Here is a 13,203-nt window from a genome sequence, read left to right as displayed (position 1 = left end):
AAAGAACAGTGTGACTGGATGGTTTCACGGCTTGGGCAGCCTGTCTCCCCAGTGCAGCAGAGCCTGACAGGAACCAGGCTGGTCGCCTGACTACCCCGCACCAGATAGTGAGCCCACGTGTTGACGCTTAGTATAAACAGTGTTTCCACCTTTCATCACAGCCAGAGAGCATTACTGAAACATTTGGTAAATAGGTGCCTCTGTCTTTAAAATGACCCAGACACATCTTGCTCCCAAAGCGTTTAACCATCACTAGGATAATTTAACCAACATTAACAGCATTTAACCACTACTAGGAGAATCAAACCATCACTAGCATTAGGAGCGTTTTACTGGGATGAAGGGCTGTGCCATTGAAATCGACCTGAAAATCGACATGATCTCTAAATAAAACAGTCACAAGATCAAACTGTAGCGATGAAGATTCCATTGACAAGTGTGACGGTACAGTGTGCAGGCAGTGAGGGCGACCCGTCGACACCAGCCGACCGCCGCTTTTGTCTTCATTCAGAACCACTTGCCCAGACCCGTCACTCTGGCTGACAGCTCCACTCCCTGTGTGTGTGTGTGTGTGTGTGTGTGTGTGTGTGTGTGTGTGTGTGTGTGTGTGTGTGTGTGTGTGTGTGTGTGTGTGTGTGTGTGTGTGTGTGTGTGTGTGTGTGTGTGTGTGTGTGTGCGCGCGCGTGTGGAAAAGCTCAGACGTGTGCGTACTGCGTAGCAACAGCTTCTCTACAGCTGGAAAGTCTGCCTGGACACCAAGTTGGCTGTGCTCACCCCCCCCCCCCCACACACACACACACACAAACACAAAATTTAAAAGCCCACTCACACATTAACACACACACACACACACACACATATTTACAAACCCAAATACAGCTCATACACCCAAATAACCTCCACATAAACTCAGAACACACACGCTCACACACTAGCACCCTTCTACACACACACACACAATTTACACACACACAGACACAGACAAATACAGCCCATACACACATATACGCCCGTAAACTCTGAAACACAAACTCCTGCACAAGTACCCTTCCACACATACCCACACCCTCCCAAATACAGTTCATGCACAAATATATCCCCCACATAAACTCAGAAACACATGCGCAAGAACCCCTCCACACACATTCGCACATACACATCTCTTCTTTTCACACACACACACACACACACACACACACACACACACACACACACACACACACACACACACACACACACACACACACACACACACACACACACACACACACACACAGTCCTTTTCACACACACACTCACAGAATGGCCGGGGAGAAGACCATTTCCAGCCACAAGCCACCACCTCTAAACATACCATACATCTGACCTTTTTAACTTCTGACTTAAAGACTCTGTAATTACAGACAACTTTTCAACTAAGCGAGTAAACAAGTCGGTAGAAATAGACACTTCAACTACTGTACACAAGCGCCCCGGTGCCAGTGGTATGCGTCTATTCATAGCCGGCTGGAATTAGAGGCTTGTGTCTCGGCGCATCGTTAAGAACTCACAGTAGGGGGAGTTACTCACACTTGTGCGAACGTACGCTGGCAATGTGGTGCGCACATGGCCTGCGTGCGCCTCCACTTGCACACGCATTTACACCACACACAACACGATGAAGGCAGAATACCGACCCGACCGACCCGGGACCAGAAGCAGGGCCTGCCAATGTGTGACATGTTTATACATGACATGCAGCCACTACGACAGGACGAACTGTTGAAGGCAGTTGTGTGCTAATTGGTTGTTTTTCGTTGGTAATGTTTCCCCTGCCATGGATGGCGAGTGCTTCCTTGTGTGTCCGAATGCGTGTGTGTGCGTGTCTGACTGTGTGTACGTGCGTATGTACGTGTGTGCGTTTTATTGTGAAATGTTCAGTACAACCCATGGTCATTCTGCCTAATTAAATTCTTATAACAAGATAGGAATTTGACCGCTGTGTAGAGATTTGTTTTTCTTCAAGGTAGTAAAAACTACAAACAAAGTATGAACAAACGTGAGCATGCGTCCGGGTGTGTCTGTGCGTGCGCCTGTGTGTCTGTGCGTGCGTGCGTGCGTGCGTGCGTGCGTGCGTGCGTGCGTGCGTGCGTGCGTGCGTGCGTGCGTGCGTGCGTGCGTGTGTGTGTGTGTGTGTGTGTGAGGTGTGCATGTGTGTGAGGTTGACAGGCAGACCACACCGCCCTGCTGGGCTCCTGGGCTCCTGGACTCCATTCAGGCCCCTCCTGGGTGAGCTCCTCTCTGGCCCCGGGCCCCTGTGGAGCATAAACACACCGAGGGGGCGGGGGCCTTTTCCTTTCAGCACAGCCGCCCCTCTGTTTGGCTTTCCCTCCACCGAAAACATCCCCTAGCAGACAATCCAGACCTGCCTGGCCCCGCGGGCGCCAGGGGAAGAGCCCTGGGTCTCTCTGTCTGGACCTGGAACAATACGCTCCCCCTCTGTTTACCTAAAGACCACATCCTCCGCTCCGCCTTCCTCAGGTGGCGCTGGGGGCCCCCCGGGCCCGGCGGGGGGCCACCTCTCTCCCCGGGTGGATAAACACAACGCGGGGCCCGTGGGGGCGGCAGAGGAGACGGCCGCCGGTCTCAGGGTGTCCCCCAAAGTCCCGGGGTCCTTTGAACCGAGTCAATAAATACAGAGGAGAGGGAGAGGAGAGGGGGAGGGGAGGGGGAGGGGAGGGAGAGTCGTGCTGGGTCTCTGTGCCCGTCAGGCCTGGTTCTGATCAACACATCCGTGTGTGTGTGTGTGGACGCATGCGTGTGTATGCTTGTGCGTGAGGTATTTGAGAGCATGTGTGTGTCCCTTATGTGTGTGAGGATATGCAAGTGCCTTGCTTGTGTGTGTGTGTGTGTGTGTGTGTGTGTGTGTGTGTGTGTGTGTGTGTGTGTGTGTGTGTGTGTGTGTGTGTGTGTGTGTGTGTGTGTGTGTGTGTGTGTGTGTGTGTGTGTGTGTGTGTGTGTGTGTGTGTGTGTATCGGTCTGTGTGATTATGTGTCTAACTCTTTGTCCGTGGCTGTGTGTGTGTGTGCGTTTCGGTTTGTGTGATTATGTGTCTATCTCTCTGTCCATGGTTGTGTGTGTGCATGTGTCTGTCTGCGTGCGTGTGCGTGTGTGTGCGTGCGTGTGTGGTCTTTGCATGCATGTGTTCTCTTGAGATTCTGCTGTAACAGCTTTATGCAGATGCTGATCTGATGCAATTTACAAGAGCCACTTTGCATGCTCGGTCGAATTATTCAGCGCTTACTGCACGGGCCAAAGCACAGCCCGCAGGGGGAGCCGATAAACAAACAAGAGAGAATGATTCAGGGTTCTAAACACTTAAACACCCACTTCAGCATAGCCTTTCAAGTGGCTGATTAAAGCGGGCTCAGGGCCGCCATGGGAGCCTGAGCTGGCTCCAGAATCGCCCCTGGAGGACTGACCCTCCTACCCCCAGACACAGGCGCTGCTCTGGGCTGCACTGGTACGATTCTAGGGACCTCATACATTGATGAAATGGGGTATTGGGATCGGAGAATGACCCCAATTACGATCACGCATGATAGTAGAATTGCTTTGCAACCATGACACCCACGATTTCGGGTGACTCCAAAAAACGTCTGTGGACGTGAATTCCAGAGCTTGATCAGTAGCAGAAGTGGAATCAGTCCAACGCTAGAACTGGACCCTCTCACTGTTTCCCTCCCCTGTTAAGCCTACAGGCTATCTTCCATTTGATAAACAGACCAGACATTTGGAGGAAATCACTGCCGTCTCCTTTGGGATTAAGGTCTGCATCGCGATTTTATAAAGAAACGACACACGTAAAAACATCGGGCTCATCCCTGAACCAACGTCAACCTTCAATAGAGATTCCGAATTTTGCATTTCGCACGCTACCACAACATTTCCCCGACGTCAAACCCCGGCACTCACTCAGAGGCAGCCTGAGAAACCCGGCGAAGAGCCGGAGAGAGGAGAGGAGAGGAGAGCGGGCGCTTTGAAACCATCGGTGGACAGTGAGCAGATAACCGGGGGAAACAAAGCGCAATCCTCCGCCGCTAGTCCCTCGGGATTCCAAACACATTCCCGCAGACGCCTTTGATCTCCGGAGTGCATCCGGACTACCGACGCTAGACGCACAGCACTCACTCACACACACTTACTCACACACACACACACGCTCACACACACACACACACGCTCACCACACACACACACACACGCTCACACACACACACACACGCTCACCACACACACACACACACGCTCACACACACACACACACACACACGCTCACACACACGCTCATAAACACACACACACACACACACGCTCATAAACACACACACAAACGCTCACGTACACACTTACTCACATGCTAACACACACACGTAGACTTACTCACTCAAGCACACTTACACTTACGCACACTTACACTAACTCACACACACGCTTTTACACACACACACGCTCCTACAGACACTCTCGTATACGTTTGTGTGTGCGTGCTGTAAGGCCGGCTCCACTCCAAACCCCATGGCCACATGCCCATACCTCGCGTGCCCGCTGACTATATTTAACCAAGCATGCATATAAAACAAAGTGAGAGTTTGTTTCCAAATTGAGACGTCTAAAAAAGTGACAACTGCATTTGCGAAACGCCTGCCGGATAAAAAAATCCACACCACATCACACAACAAGTGATAAATAACCCGGACAAATTACCTACTTACATTAAGAAGGAATAAATTATAATTTACCAAGAAACAAATATTCATATTGACTAACTTCCCTCGACCTAGAAGTGCTCGACCAATCATAGAAATAAAGGTGAGGAGAAGATCGGATAGCAGGAAAAAAATAACAAAGTCAACATGGCCGACAAAACAGAGTGCATGTTCTGTCTCAGACCAGGGTCTACCGCTCAGACTTTTGCTTCAGAGTGAGGGTGGATGTGGACTGTGTGTCAGCTAGGGCTGTCAACGAATATTCGTTCGAAATGTATCCCAAAACACGAATTTGAACGTGAAAATTAATATTTGAATGTGAAAAAACACTCCCGCGGTACAAGCGCCTCTATCTGCTTTGTGAATGAGCCTCTGTCTGTTCGCGATGTCCCTCATAATATTCGAATGTGAAAAAACACTCCCGCGGTACAAGTGTAACAGACTAGTATTGCGAAGAGCGAATGTATTTTATCCCCTCGGGGTTTCCGTACTTGGATATAGGTATTCCAGCTCTCACGCTGTGACTGGGTGACTTCTGATATGTACCAAGTAAACGAGACTATTTTCCCTTCCACGCTTGTGTCATATGCTGGTGGGCCGCCGCCCACCAGCACTCTCAACGAGACGGCAAACATATTCGAAGTTCGAATATTCGTTCGAAATGTATCCAAAAACGCGATATTCGAATAGTTCGAATTCGTGATTTTTTTCAAAACGAACATTCGAATGTCATTTTTGAGCAATTTTGACAGCCCTAGTGTCAGCCCATCACACTTTTTGTTCAAGAGACACTCTGCCACGCCCCCAGTCTCAGCCAATGAGCTTCATCAGACAGCCCTGGTAGGAAGGAACATGCCATGTTTGATTCCTTTATTTTGTGCGGGGTACCACCAAAGTGAAAGGACACAGAGACTCTGCTGAAGCACCACCCAACCCCACCACTAAAAGCCCCCCGGTACAACGTCCACACAGAGAGAGAGAGAGAGAGAGAGAGAGAGAGAGAGAGAGAGAGAGAGAGAGAGAGAGAGAGAGAGAGAGAGAGAGAGAGAGAGAGAGAGAGAGAGAGAGAGAGAGAGAGAGAGAGAGAGAGAGAGAGAGAGAGAGAGAGAGAGAGAGAGAGAGAGAGAGAGAGAGAGAGAGAGAGAGAGAGAGAGAGAGAGAGAGAGAGAGAGAGAGAGAGAGACACCCTCACGGCACATTCACAGACGGGGCTGCCAGAAGGCACCGTTCCCTGCAAACCCCTGACGTGTTGATTCCTGGCCCGCATTGTGTTCCCTTCGCTGTAGAAGCACCGCAGCTCGGAGCACGCTGGCGTCACACTCGATCCGTGGCGTGACGCGGCCGCCGCCCACGTGCCCTTGAACCTCCCCGTCCTCGCGGCGACGGTCCCGGGCATGACCTCCGGAGACGCGCCGGAGACGGCATCCTTCCCGTCTCCTCATGGGAAAGCGGAGAGACGGGAACACGCGAGAACCTTTCTGGAGCCAGGTGCTGCCCCCCCCCCCCCTACCCACCCCCACCAGCCCCAACTCACCCCCACGGCCCTACACACCCCCACAAGCCCCAACTCACCCCCACAAGCCCTGACCGACTCCCATAAGCCCCTACCCCCCCTACGAGCCTCAACTCGACACCGTAAGCCTCACCCACCCTCCAAGCCTCTACCCACCCAACAAGCCCCGACTCACCCCCAGAAGCCCTACCTACCTCCACAAGCCTCACCCATCCCCACAAGTCTCACCCGCCCCTTGAAGTCCTGCCCACCCCTATGAGCCCCTAACCACCCCCACAAGCCGCTACCCACCCCCACAATCCCCTAACCACCCCCAGAATCCCCTACCCAGCCCCAAAGGCCCGACCCACCCCCAGTGCACAAAAGGCCAAGGCTTTTCTTTTCTTTGGAGTGTGGCCCCAAACTCTCCCCACCCCCACCTCCTCCACCCCCCCACCTCCTCCACCCCCCCCAAGCCTCTTCAAAAAAGCAGCAGCAGGCATGCGGCCCCCAGAGGTCCCACATGGGGGAGGGCCCGGTGGGAGAAGGGTTGGGGGGGGGCAACATGAAGCACGCATAAGGGGGCCAGGCGGGGGAGAGAGAGTGCACCGCAGAGAGAGGAGACGGCGGAGAGAGAGAGAGAGAGAGAGAGAGAGAGAGAGAGAGAGAGAGAGAGAGAGAGAGAGAGAGAGAGAGAGAGAGAGAGAGAGAGAGAGAGAGAGAGAGAGAGAGAGAGAGAGAGAGAGAGAGAGAGAGAGAGAGAGAGAGAGAGAGAGAGAGAGAGAGAGAGAGAGAGAGAGAGATTTCAGCTCCGAGACAGGGGCTCTTAGCTTAAAGGAGCGAGAGAGGCACGACAGCGAAGGCGAGAAATGAATGAAGCGCGAGGCCTGCCGTGTCTTTTATCAGCCTCAGCGTTTGAGGAACAATGTGTTTAAAAGCTTTAGGCCTACTTCCATAAAAGCAAGAGAAACTTTCTAGTCACAGGGAAATATCAGAGCGGCGGTCCCCTACTGTGAAACAAGGGGGTTGGGGGACGGGGACGTGCCTCGCCGTCAGATGAACGCTGGCCTTGTTGTCTAGGAGACTGTATCTGTTTAGATGGAAGCTCTTTGAGAGGAGAAACAGCCAGGAAATAAGAAAGCCCTGCGATGCAAGGCAGCCCTTTTTTAAGGTTGGGGGTTTGGCTTTTCAACTGGAAGCGGAGGAGGAAGTGGGGGGGGGGGGTGGCTACGTCAGCAGGGTGGAGGAGGAGGAGGGGTAGCCCTGGGGGGTCACAGCTCACACCTCTCTGCACGGCAGGAACCACTCGAAGTGTTCCCCTCGTTTCTTCGGCCGCAGACGACCGCAAAGTCAACCCAAGAACCAGATGGAGTCCAGGAAGGGAGCGAGGAGGACCAAAGGAGAGAGGAAAGAGGCAGGAAAGGGGGGATGGGGGGGTACGCACGCTTTTAATAGTAGAAAGGAAGGAGAACTTTGCTAGGGAGAAAGACGAAAGAAAAGCCAAATCACCTAATAGATCGCGTGACTTTTGGCGCGGTACAGACAAACCAAGGCTATCACATGATGGAGCAAGCGATATATCTCGGGTACGGAATATACACCAGCCCCCGTCAGACAGGAGCGTCCGAGAGACGCAGCGAGAAGAACAAAGTGTCAGGAGATCGCTGCCAAAACGGCCGACCAGAAATTCAAACTGCAAGATCACAGATGGTTGAAGCGTTTGATGCCGTCCGCGTCTCTCACGGCAACATGTGAGATGTATTTCCAGCAGAGGTGTAGACAACGCGGTGTGGACCGGAGGGAAAGTGTATCTGCTCACATGGCCTGCGGCACCCCACCTGCCCCCAGCCGTCAGTGTCCGTAACCTCCCAGGCCTGTCGCCATACTGCTCATATCACTAGTACACTGTCACGATTACAGGAGATAAACAAAGCTAACTTAGCACCCTTCAGACTTAAATTCGTAAAAGATTAACTATCTCTATCTCTCCTTCTTCGACTGACCCTTTTTTTAGCTAACAACCTGTGTCAAACCAGGAGTATTGAATTGACCGAACTTCACTTTGGTCACACTAAAGGTAAAACGTTCTGTCTTGGTTCTTACATCTATGGCTCTGATGTGGGCCTACAATTGTGGGTTGATGTACCAGATAGCTAGTCCAGCACATCTTTTGTTAAAGAGAAGCGATGCCACGCCTCCAGACCCAAAACCACAAGGTCTGTTATTTAAAAAACATAATTAAAAAAGCACCCTAAATCTTTGCCGCTTCTTAGCAAAGTGTCCCACCTTCCCTCCCTGTGAATGACATAGTTCAGAGAACACACGTTGACCGTTTGCAAACAATGAAAACATATTTTCTTTCCCAGGCTAATGCTTCGGTGTCAAAAGGGGCCTTAGTTTTAACCTTTGAGGATTTGGCCTATTCTCATCACCTGCTGGCACTCAGGAGGAGTTGCAGATTGAGAGCATCCAACAAGCCCCGAGCATGCTTCGGTTAACGAAACACACCACATTATAATAACAAGTAATAATAAATAATAATTTAAGAGTAATTCCCCAATATAGCAGTATACATATCATGATGAGGAATAGATTTACGTGATTTATGCGTTGATGTGTAGATTTCTCTCTACACAGATTCTGCTGAATCCAAATCTTGGAGAGGAACGACACAACCTAACCCTGTATCTCCTACAAATTGATCTATATGTTGTTCAAAGTTGGTAAGAACAACATGTATACATAACTATCTAACCCTGAATCTTCTACAAATAGATCTATATGTTGCTTATATGGGGTAAGAACCACATACATACGTAACTGAAGGCAGAACGCTTCTAGGGCTAACAACTCTGACCTCCCTGGCTTTTGCTTTCCTGTGTCGTTGTTTGGGCGGAGCTTAGTGCGGTACTCGTGTGGTGGTAAATTATGAAGGCAAAAGAAAACTAGGGATGGACTGAAATCTGAAACAAGCATTTTACAGCTAGTTGCCGGTATTTAAGTCATCTTATTTGGGAGGGACTGATTTATTCAGTTGCACATGGCAAAGTAATATTGTGGAGTAGCTTACATGTGTTGGGGAGTATGTGAGCCAATGAGCTAATGCAAAAAAAAACTGCCATACTTCTTCGTGCTATTTACTGAACTAGAATCTAGCCGACAGGACGCAACAGAAGAAAAACATCCAAATAAATATTGATATTGGAAAAAATATCTTTCCTCTTCTTTTATGTCGACTCCCCCTTGGCTATGGAATCCATTAGACACACCAATTTGAATTATTTATGCCATAGAACTGCACATAAATCTTAATTGTGAATAGGGAAAACCATCAAGCCCTTCAGTCGGGATTGTTTTTAAACCAGAGCCAAGATTCTCTTCACACCCTCTTGGAAACAAAAACAAGGCTGCTATTGGAGAGGGGGGGGGGGGGTAAACATCTGGATAAATAACACTGTTTTTCAACAAGCGAGAGAAAAAAGAATTCCTACAGATGTGTTTTCAAACTTCCACACTCGTGAATCTGAACCGGGACGCGGTTGCTATTCCCCACGACCACCTTGGCGTCGAGTGACAAAAACAACAGCCGAGAGACTGAGACCGACGATAATCCGCACTTCCAGCAACAATATGGAACTTGAAATACATTTTTCCCAAATGTTTCCCATGGCGCTTTCCACGGCGCACACTGACACCGCGCCTTTCCGTGCGCGGGGGGCTCCGGTTACACGATGTTTATGAGTGGACCGGACACATGTCAGGTTTTAGCGACTTGGACAGCGTCGCTGGGGGGTCGTTGCTGGCTTTGCGCTGATGCACGCACACGCTGAGCGACTCTCGCTTGCTCGCACGTCACCTCCAACCGGAGCGGCTAGAAAGTAGCCACTGTCGGTCATGTCCCACACTGACGGCCAGAGCAGATTCTAGCACTCCCCCTCCCCGGGGCACAACTATTAGGACCACACTGCAGCAGCAGCGGCCAAATACTTTGGACCTCGACTTGGACCCTGATCAGGGGAGATTTGGCTGCGCATAAAATACGTCAGTGTCACTACCAGTAAGGTTCCAGTGAGCACCTTATATTCCCCGATGCTGTTTCTTAATTAGTCGTGCTGAACTACTTTACTTCTCGTCCAGTTTGCGGACACACTTGTATCGTTGCTCTCTACCTCTGCGCTGCGTTGCCATTGGCCCTTCCACTGATTAACAGTGGATCTGTGGATCAGGGGTTGATCCAAATGATTTTTTTCTTTTTTCAAAATAGAAGAGGATTTCGTTAATTTTGGTCAGAATGCAATTAGGACACTGGAGTTGTGGAAAAGGGATTAGCTATCAGATGATTTATTTATTAATTTGCCTTGGTTCTTCAAACGTGGTGCGTTTGAGGAAAGCGTTGTAGCCAAAGCGGCTTAGGGACACTCTGAAGTGATTCCAGAGGATTTTCGAAGCAGACAACAACATCAGAATGCCCTAATACAAAATAGACATGACCTTCAACTCGGAGCTATTCACAATGCACCACAGATTTTTTATCAAATAATACTTTTTATCCGACATAATGTGCAGTGTAAAATAGTACTTTTCATTCGGTTGGAGCGTTTTCAAGTTTATGGATGAGTAGTGAGTTTTGAAGGCATGTTAGTCAGGTTAATTGATTATTTTTAGAGAGAGAGAGAATGACTGATTATTTTTAGTCAGTCATTCACCTAAAGAGAAGACATGACGACATCACCGATTGTCAAATAAACATATTCTGTGATTAAATCGTAGGCCTACCAATAAAAACTAAAACAAGCTTAAAGCGTTACATTGTATCTTCAAAGGCTTATTCATCTTCAAAGCGTCGTCCGTGAGTCCTTCGGGCGAAGCCTAAATCCGCTACTTTACGATAACACCTATATCCATGATGGATCAAACATCCAAACATCTCGATCAACTCAACTAGCAGAAAGTTGACAAACGGACACGATCCAGTACATCACACGATGGCCCAGCAGATGGCTCTCTCCAAAACCCGGGTCCACTATAACGTTTCACTGACCTCACATCAGTGAGTAAGTCCTCATAAAACTCCTGCCCTTACCCGAGGAGTGGAGCCGCAGGTCTTCTTGTGGTGACAGTCGTGCTCCAGGCGCGACGACCCGGTGCAGTAGTACTGCTGCTTCACCAGCCAGTCGTCGATGCCTTTCCTCGCCAAGCACGCATTCACTACGAAACTGTCGCCTGGAAACAAAAGAGTGACTCGTGTTAATATCCACGTTGTTTTACGCGTCTGTATAAGTATAACACCGATATTTTCTTTACGCACAGCTTCGTTGTGAGTTAGTAACATAGGTGGCTGCTCTGTTTCAACCACTGGAGCTCTGAACTAAAGTGCCGTTTCGATTGCCCGAATTCTCAAATAATAACTGATACAGTAACTGATATATGTCGTATCGCTTACCTTCCGGACTCTCCCTCGGTTTACAAACGGCAGCTTTTCGAAGAAAACCCCAAAGTAAGGGGGAAAGGGAGAAGACAGTAAAAAAGGTTAACTCCAAAGTACCGCCGCGCTCCGGCGTGCTCCGACCCACTACAGATGGCATTTCTCCAAAGATTTATTTTGTTAAACTTACCATGTTTCGAATGCAGTTTACCCATTTCTATTCATCTGGTTGTGATTCAAAGAGCAACGGAAGAATATAATCCAAAAGCGGCGATATTTCCAAACACAGACGCCGTCCGTCCAGAGAGCAAGTCTGCGCTCAGCGGTACATCCTACGGCGAGAGAGCCAGAGAGTCTTTGATCGAGGCCCCCTCCCCCCTGCATCCCCCCTCCCTTCCCCCTGTTCTCTCTTCCAAGCGGACAGGAGGCGGTTACCAAAACCCGCACTTCAACCGCTCAAACAACATGATTGACACTTCGCCCAAGATTACACGAGGTGCTGGCAGTTCTCTGCTTTATTGGGCCGACGCAGCACATGAAAGTAAAACCAAATTCCTTGAAGTCTCAAAACTTTAAGAAAAAAAGAGCAGCCTGAGCGCACTATGAGCCTGTAGCCTGACTGCTTCGTGGAGCTTCAATGGCTAATCTGAATATCAGAGGAAAAACGGTGCCTCATCACAAATTGTTGTAAATTAGATGAAACTATAGGTAAGCATAAGATACAGGGGGTAATGCTTGATTTGTGTTCTGCACAACAAAAATTACACAACTTACACGTTGTAAAGACAAAGACTCCAAACGAACTTCAGTTTCACTCCAAAATGAAACTAATTAATTAATGAATAATGCGTTATCTATCTATCAATGGCTGGCTATTGTTACATTTTGTGGCACAACTGAATGCCCATGATACACTATTGTTGACACAAATTGACAGTACATTTTCAATTTACTGTACTGTACCCGTGGGGCAATTTTCCTGCTGTTTGTATCGTTTGCTCGATAAAGAGAAGTCGGAACTCTCAAAATGCAAACCTTTACTCTGTACAGCAGTGAAATCATTTGGGGGGTAAAATACAGTGACAAAAACCATCTGCCAGCTACAGTAGAGAGTGTTCATCCGGTAAATACTTGCTATACTCCTCAGCACCACTCCTCCTTCCACTGGAACAATAAACCTAAAGGCAGGAGAGTCCCAGACCCTAACCCTAACCGGGTTATAGGGTACAATGACTGCTTGTCATTCCCTACTGACGCACTCGGAACAGGGAGGGTTGAATGTATAGATCAAGAATGGTTACGTTTCTGTTCAACATCCTAATTGAGTTTAGTTATTAAATTAAGGGGTCAGGGAAGGAAAGTGAAGGAATCATGAGATCATGGGAATTGTTGTTAAGTTGTGTTGCATTACACGTTACATATTATAGTACCATAATATATATATATAAATTATCATTATGGACATATTTCACATACAATGTCGGAAAAACCAGACAAGAAGCTCAAAATAAGTGAATTTTTTTTTAATTCGATGGCAA

The 13,203-nt window shown here is 48.9% G+C and overlaps 1 protein-coding gene across 2 annotated transcripts in view; it reads right to left on the bottom strand.

Annotated features, from left to right (window-relative positions):
- The window catches only part of nkd1 (NKD inhibitor of WNT signaling pathway 1), a 33,249-nt gene extending 21,246 nt beyond the window's left edge, over nucleotides 1-12,003 (bottom strand). The window contains exons 1-3 of one of the 2 annotated variants that reach the window (XM_056607441.1): nucleotides 11,856-12,003; nucleotides 11,684-11,716; nucleotides 11,324-11,463 (exon numbers count right to left, since the gene is read on the bottom strand). In XM_056607441.1, coding sequence (XP_056463416.1) covers nucleotides 11,324-11,463; nucleotides 11,684-11,716; nucleotides 11,856-11,880 — 198 coding nt within the window. In that variant the 5' untranslated portion in view covers nucleotides 11,881-12,003. The other variant, XM_056607440.1, reaches the window with a different exon arrangement.
- Nucleotides 12,004-13,203: the final 1,200 nt, after the last annotated feature.

This window comes from Gadus chalcogrammus, chromosome 14 (assembly GCF_026213295.1).
Source record: "Gadus chalcogrammus isolate NIFS_2021 chromosome 14, NIFS_Gcha_1.0, whole genome shotgun sequence".
Lineage (NCBI taxonomy): Eukaryota > Metazoa > Chordata > Actinopteri > Gadiformes > Gadidae > Gadus > Gadus chalcogrammus.
The sequence above is the reverse complement of the archived record's forward strand: the minus strand, read 5'-3'. Positions and strand labels throughout refer to the sequence as shown.